At 51.0% G+C, this 7,529-nt stretch overlaps 2 protein-coding genes across 2 annotated transcripts; one reads left to right on the top strand and one right to left on the bottom strand.

Moving 5' to 3' along the window:
- Nucleotides 1-183: 183 nt before the first annotated feature.
- ACYP1 (acylphosphatase 1) lies at nt 184-1,501 on the bottom strand. Its single transcript, XM_066322038.1, is given in 4 exon segments — nt 184-843; nt 1,246-1,364; nt 1,367-1,453; nt 1,456-1,501. Coding segments are annotated over 4 exon segments (453 nt in total). The 5' UTR covers nt 1,487-1,501; the 3' UTR covers nt 184-627.
- Nucleotides 1,502-3,233: 1,732 nt separating this feature from the next.
- ZC2HC1C (zinc finger C2HC-type containing 1C) lies at nt 3,234-5,899 on the top strand. The gene is made up of 2 exons (XM_066322304.1): nt 3,234-4,531; nt 5,195-5,899. The coding sequence occupies exons 1-2, from the start codon at nt 3,302-3,304 to the stop codon at nt 5,459-5,461; spliced, it is 1,497 nt and encodes a 498-aa protein (XP_066178401.1). The 5' UTR covers nt 3,234-3,301; the 3' UTR covers nt 5,462-5,899.
- Nucleotides 5,900-7,529: the final 1,630 nt, after the last annotated feature.

Raw genomic sequence — 7,529 nt, 5'->3', positions numbered from 1 at the left:
GGCGAAGGGCACGCCGGGAGTTGTAGTTCCCGCCCGAATTGTTGGAGTCCCGGACCCAATGGGCCCAAAGAGGCCGGGAAGGACGGGAGCTCGGCCCGGCTGCGGGAAACGCGGCTTCGCCCCGCCAATTCCGGACCGTCATCCGCTCAGCACCTCCATCCAACATCCATGCCACACAGGAGGTGAAATTCATGCAATTTTATTCTACAGAAAATATGAGGTTCTGGAGAGTAAAAGAAATTGTTTCTGAGGCATTTAGTGCACAGAAGTAATGGGTTTAGCGATGTTGCCTATCAGCATTGACCCTGTGATTTCCTTCGCATGGGCACCACGCTACAAATTTCATATTTACCTCATGTACAACTCCCCAAACCATGTACACTTGGAAATAGATATTTCTAGCCCTGAACAATCCCTTTGACAGAGATAGCACACCTCCTCCTCTACCCAACGGAATTCTGCGAAAAGCTGAGCATCAAACTAACAGCGCAGCAAAACAATAAATTAGAAATTTAATAAAATTAAGTTCTCTAGAGCTGAACACTGGCTGACCGAATGAGTGAGGAAGAGGGGAAATGCTCCATAAGGACAGCTCACACCCCAGACTTTGCTTCTTCCTGGACAAAGTCACTTCACAATCTGGAACTCCTTGTGCTCCAGCGCCTCAATCTTCTTCTCATTGCTGAACTCGGCTCGGCTGATACGGGACTGGGGACTTCCAATCTTCTTGAGCCATTCTTGCAGCTCCCGAACCCTGGCAGTCGGACCCTGGATTTGCCCTTGAACAGTGCCGTGGCTGGTGTTTTGGACCCAGCCAACAAGCCCCAGTCTCTTAGCCTCCCCCTGAGAAGACAATGCAGAGCAAAATGAGGTTAATCTAAACTGTAAGAGAGCAATAAAACAACATTCGCATACAGGAACCATTTTTCCTGTGGCTCAGGCAGCAGGGAAGCAGCAGAGGATTCACTCAACTACTCAACAAATTCTTTCACGCGAAAAACTGGGTCTGAAACTCACTCTTCAGTCATGCTTACATAACCCTGCCGGGCTGCCAGCAGCACCGAGATGCCAGCAGCACCGAGATGCCAGCCCCCTTCAGCAGCAGCCAGAGCTCAGCCCTTGGCCGCGGCCACGATCCCGCCCGCCCGCGGCTCGGCCCCTCAAGGCTCCCGCAGCGGGCTGACAGCGGGCGCGGCGCACGCCGGCAGGCGGGACAGCCCGCCCCCGGGGAACCGCGGCACACACCTGGGTGTACTTGCGGAAGAACACGCCCTGCACCTTGCCGTACACCTCGTAGTCCACGGACACCAAGCCATCGCCGTCCGCCATGGCGGCACCGGCACCTCCACCCCCTTCTCCGGCCGCTGCGGCCGCCGCGGGACCCGCTGCGCCTGCGCCGTGTGGCGGCCGCCGGGGGCGTGGCCTCCCTCCTGCGGCCAATGAGGAGCCGTAGCGGCGCGGGCCGGTCTCTCATTGGCCGCCTCATGAATAAAGCCTATCGGAGCGCCTCACGGCTGATGCGTATCGGGGCGCCTCACGGGTCATAAACCTGCCTGGAGTTTTAAATTGCGTGGTGTTCAGATTCTGTGCTGCCCAGAAGTGTAGTTCTGATCCTCATATTAAGTGCTAGTAAAGCTCTCTTCACAGAGTAGGAAGACAAAACAAATCCTTTTCCTGCCGAAGAGGAAAGACAACGAGTAAAAGCTTCAGGCCCAAAAGCATAAACAACGGTGGACTGAAGAAAGAAAACAAGGATGAGGCTTCACAACCCGAAGCTGTAGTCGGGGACAATTAAATTGGGGACAATTAAACCCCAATATGCAAATGGACCGAAACTTATAAAAGTGTAAGGCCTCGTGACCGGCCGTCCATCTTGTGACCATTTCAAGTCCCCTTTGGGTGTTGCCCTGGCCAGGCTCTTGTGCTGCTCAAGGTGTGTCCTTTCAATAAACATCTACTTTCAAGGCCTTTCGATAAATGTCTACTTTATTCTCTAGCTGTTCCCAGACTCTGTCCCAGGTCAGCCTTCCCGAGGCGTCGATACACACCGGACCGCCTCACCGATAACGCATATGGGACCGGAGCACGGATAGTGCAGCGGGGCCGCCCCCGGGCGCCGCGCTCGTGTCGGGGTGGAACGGCGGCGCGGCCGGGAGCGGCCCGGGGCCGGAGCGGCGCCGGTCTCCCGGCAACAGCCGCCAGCAGCGAGCGGCACGGAGCGGCGGGCACAGCCCCGGGCCGGGCACAGCCCCGCGGAGAGCACAGCTCCGGGGCGGGCACAGCTCCGCTCCGGGCACAGCTCTGCTCCGGGCACAGCTCCCCGGCGGGCACAGCTCCGCTCCGGGCACAGCTCTGCTCCGGGTACAGCTCTGCTCCAGGCTCAGCTCTGCTCCGGGCTCAGCTCCCCGGCGGGCACAGCCCCGCTCCGGGCTCAGCTCCTCGCCGGGCACAGCTCCGCGCCGGGCACAGCTCTGCTCCGGGCACAGCTCTGCTCCGGGCACAGCCCCGCTCCGGGCTCAGCTCCTCGCCGGGCACAGCTCTGCTCCGGGCACAGCTCTGCTCCGGGCACAGCTCCGCTCCGGGCACAGCCCCGCGGAGAGCACAGCTCTGCTCCGGGCACAGCCCCGCGGAGAGCACAGCTCTGCTCCGGGCACAGCTCCCCGGCGGGCACAGCTCCGCTCCGGGCACAGCTCCGCGCCGGGGCCTCGGGAGCCGCGGGCAGCGGTAGCGGCAGCGGCAGGAGTGGTTGGGTCTCTCGGCCGTAAGCAGCTCGCCGAGGAGGGAGGACGGTGGAGCGACGGGCGCAGAACCGCAGGTAACTCAGCTCACCCCGCGGCGTGAGCGCCCGACACGCCTCGGGGGAATGTGGTGGAACGAGCCACAGGAAGATTGTGCCGAGCTTGGTTGGACTCCTGCTTGTCAGAGCTGTGTGACACAGTGATGGATCACACTGCCAGAACTGAAGGGACGCGCCTGGGGAGTATAACAATTCCTCTGTCATTGCAGTATATTTCTGCTGCTACCATGATAAGGCAAGGCTCAGACAGAAAGAGAAATAAAAGTGTGGCTTATTTCTGGGTGTATAAACGGTTTGAACCAGAAGAGGCAGCATAGGAGCTCCCTAGATGGAAGGAATGTAAAGATTTACAGAAAGCAGAAAAGTTACAAAATCTTTACTAATACTTATTATAACCTTTATCTACAGCCTCCATGCATTAACTGTTAGGAGATTTGTACATTTGTGGGCAAAATTGTCTGTAATGGCTTTGCTTCTAACCTCAGGCTCTTTCTCAGGCACTGAATGGCCTTTCTTCCAGCGGCGGCTCCTGTGGTGGCAGCTACTAAGTTTTCTCCTGGTTCCCAGCTGAAACACCAGAAGAACAACTTTCAGCATGGATTCATATTTGACAAAGAGGAAAGTTTAAAAGAGCTCTATGCACAAAAGAACCGAAGATATTCCTATTCTAATTCTGCAGAAAGCACTTGGGACAGGCCCAGGCATGACAGCTTCTGGTCAGGTGGACTAGAGAGCAAGTATCTCATCAGCCAGGCCTGTCTGTCAGCTAAATCATTGGGCAGACATAAAGAGGGAGTGGACCGTGCGTATCCCCTGCAACCAATTTCTCACCAGGAGAGGGCAAGAGCTCCATTGCTAAACACTGGAAGTTCCCCATACATGCAGGAAGCTCCAAATGGTAGAAGAAGTTCATTCAGCAAAGGGATGGTTCCAGCAGGGAGGTCTCAGTTAGCTGCAGTGCTCTGCCCTTGGACAGGAGGGCCTGAACAATCAGCTCCCCAGCTATACAGGAGAGAGCTGGCATACATTCTTAAGATGGAGGCAGATAAAAGGAAAATTGAAGAGGTAATTCAAAAGAAAAAGGCTCTCCTTGGAGAGAAGCTAAAGAGGACAGAGGAGACACTCAGGAGGATTCAAAGAGAGAAGAAGCTTATCAATGTAGAGGAGAGAAGAGAAAGTGAAGTGGAGAGGACCTATGAGCGAAAGGCCACAAGGCACCCTGAAGAGAAAATTTTCAGAGCTGCAGACAGGCCAGGTGTTGGGATCTCCAGTGGGGCACACTCTGCAGAGGACACTATCCCCGAGCCTGGCACCACTGTTCACCCCCAAGAGCTGGCTGTGAGGAAACTCAAGGAGTGGCTGGTGGCCGCAAAATACAACAAAACAAACAACAGCAAAATACAAGACAACATACCCATGGGTCATTTAGCTTCTCGTTCAAAACTGGCCCCAAAACATAACCTTTCTCTCTCTGCCCTCTCAAACCAAGATTCTGCTGACCACCCATCTGCAGATGTGTTATACACACAGGTTGCCAGTGCTGCTGAGCAGGAGGTGTTTGGACAGTGCAGCTTCTGCAAGCGTAAGTTTCTCTGCACGAGGCTTGAGAAACACATGAGTATCTGTGGCAAGAACCAAGGCTCCAAGAGGAAAGTGTTTGACTCCAGAAAGGCCAGAACTAGAGGAACAGAGCTGGAACAGTATCAGCAGCAGAAGAGCTCAAGGAGTCCTCAGGTAATGTGCAGTCCCTTTGCCTCCCTGGATCCACATCTACTGTTCACTCTCCTTCCACTTCAACATCTGACAGAGAGCCAAGCACCTTCCCATGTGCATGGGGCTAAGGGATACAGTACAGCTATTGCCTCTGAAAGGTTCTTGCCACATGGATAAATAGATCCATTTAAAATCTCATAGATGGAGGCAGGAGTCCTGACTTGGCTTTATAATGTGTCAAGAGTGTACTCCTGGAGAAAGCTCACTTTTCTTGCTGTAGCTAGGATGCAGACTGGTTCTGCTGCAGTAAAGCTCTGTGACATCAGGGGCTGCAGGGAACTGACTGAAAATCCAGATAATTTAACACGGTCTGTTAAAATGAAGGCAGCGGAAACATGCAGCTCTGTGCAAAGCAGATGTAGCAACCCTCTGTAGTTCCTTGGCTCTACTGCTTGCTCTTCTGGTTATCCTCAAGCTCTTTCTAAACACTGATGTTTCCATCAGTATTTCCTTTACATCCTCTTTTCTCCTGGTTGTTCTGATTCCTTTTGTGGGACTCAGGCTGCGTTTTATGTCAACAGGGAATGCACAGGGACAGGCGACATGGGTTGGGCTCTGAATATAAGTTCGAGAATGGAGGCTGACGGTGGTCCCAGCTGCCCTGACTGCCTTTCCCTTTTGCAGAGTAAAACACCACCCAGAAAGAACAACTGGAAGCAGAAGCACGAGGCTCTCATCCGCATCATGTCGCAGGCCCGCCAGGCGCAGCAAACCCCCGCTAAGGGCAGGAAGGTGTCTGAGCTGCCCCCGTTGCCTCCCAGTGAAAATCCAGACTACGTTGCCTGCACCTACTGCGGACGCAAGTTTGCTCCCCGAGTAGCTGAGAGACATATCCCCAAATGCAAAAACATAAAGAATAGACCCCCACCTCCAGCATGGAAGAGGCGCTGATGAGAGGCAGTGCCCAACTCTGCCTGCTGCTGTGACTCCCTGCCTGGTTTTTGCCAGATTCCCAGCTATAGACGTTTGTGTTTTCTGTAGTCTCAACACTGGCTGCAAGCTTCTACGTACAGCAAGTGAACAGCTCAGGAAGCTGAATAATGGAACTTGTATACACTTTGACCTGTACCTCAGGTTGCCCCACAAAAGACGCCCCTTTCCTCAGCACAAGAAGCTCAGGATCAGAAATTCCAGGGGTTAGAAAAGCTGGCAACAGCAGACACTTTCTGTTTGAATCTTTATGCCAATTCACGTACATGGAACAACAGGGATACTGTGAATCAGCCAGGCCCTTGAGGCAACAGAACAACCATCCCAATCAGATTTAATATGTTAAAGAACGGAGTTTACTGCAGGCCATGTTGCTAGGAACCTCTGAAAAACAAAGCTTCCACCCTCCCTTAAGTCACCTACTTATATTCATCTTGGTTGCTACGATGGTAGGGAATTACGACTAAAACATAACCCTTCATTTGTTTTCTTCTCAAGATGTTATTTTTCTAGGTTCTGATTATTAAATATATTAAACTAGTTCTCTTGTGTGAAAGTTATTTTAAATGGTCACAGAGTGGTCTGTGTTTTCACAGTAAGAATGACTACTTTGTATGAGAAAGTTGCAACAAGAAGCAAACAAGGAATTAAAAACCACCAGCAGCTACTTTTGCAAGTCCTCCAGAAGCAAAAGCAGCAGCTAATGGGAACCTAGGGAAAGATCTAAAGCAACCAGATTAAGCTGGAATAGTCAGAATCTGAATAGGAAGAAATACTCCAGCCTTCAATGAGTGACCCTGACTGCTGAAAGAGGTTTGAGAGCTTCTGTCCTAAAGATACGTGAGCAGAAATCTCAATCCCTTGGCACACCCTGGAAAAGCATGCAGGTCTCAGAAAGGATCATTACTGCTACACCGTGCCAGCCAACGATGTGTGTACAAACCTGAGAGAAAAAGCACGCTCGAAAGAAGGGAAAATAATTTACTGTATTCAAACTGATCAGGGAAGCAAGACCAATGCTTTAACTTCAGAGTTTCAAAAAACATGATAGCAAGAGGTGACAAGAGGTAGGAAAGGGGTCAACTGAAACCTTTATGCCAGCCTCCTTGAATTCATGAAAGGTGTAAGTGATTTGAACACACTAGTTAAAAAAATTCAGCACCACTGCCTGTCTTCCAATATTAACTCTTATTTCCCTTGCGCTGTGTTTTATTGACAATGTTTAGTGGACCCTAAAGGTCACCAGTGTAAATAGTGACATGGATACACACAGAAAAGCATTTGATGCTGTAAAATAAACCCACACGTTGGGGATTTCCCATAACTGACAGGCAAATGGCTAACATTGAGATTTTAAAGATTGAAACTGTAGATTAAACAAAGGTTATTAAAATTGCCAGGCTTCATTTGCTTCCTGTTTTGGAGCTAAGGTGGGCGGGCAGTTTACCCCTCTTTGCTATTGTTTTAGTATCCAGAAAGTCTCTAATAACTGGTTTAAAAAGTAGTTACATGTTAGGCAAAGTATCAGGCTCAGCACAGAGATTTAGGGTGCTGCTTTGCTATCATGCAAAGGTGCTGGTTAGCTACCTGATACTACTGAAGCTGTGTTATTCATGCCAGCTCAGCTTCTTCTTTTGCTCCTGCAGTACGATCCCCCTTTCAGAGACATGCTGCATTTTCAGCATCCAGATCTCTAGTGAATTTTAAGTATTTAACTCTGCTCTGCCTGTCAAGATATTTCACAATTTAATAAAATTTCTGATAGAAGTGGCAGGCTTTAAGTACAGTGTGCAGAACAGGTGGCTGAACAGGTGTCAGGCAGGTTCTTCCTTCTGTAGGCCTTAATGATCAATGAAGATCTTCTGAGAGGAATAGGTATTTCTTCCCTTTAAGCCTCTCTTCCCGTTACTCATTTCCCCACTTGGCACTCAAACTGTGGAAATAAACACACACATACACACAAAAGCTCCTGACATCACTAGGAGGAGATGTAGCCATATGAGAAAAGAATGGGTTTTTTGTTTGGTTG

The sequence above is a fragment of the Sylvia atricapilla genome, chromosome 6 (assembly GCF_009819655.1).
Source record: "Sylvia atricapilla isolate bSylAtr1 chromosome 6, bSylAtr1.pri, whole genome shotgun sequence".
NCBI classification, from domain to species: domain Eukaryota; kingdom Metazoa; phylum Chordata; class Aves; order Passeriformes; family Sylviidae; genus Sylvia; species Sylvia atricapilla.
The sequence above is the reverse complement of the archived record's forward strand: the minus strand, read 5'-3'. Positions and strand labels throughout refer to the sequence as shown.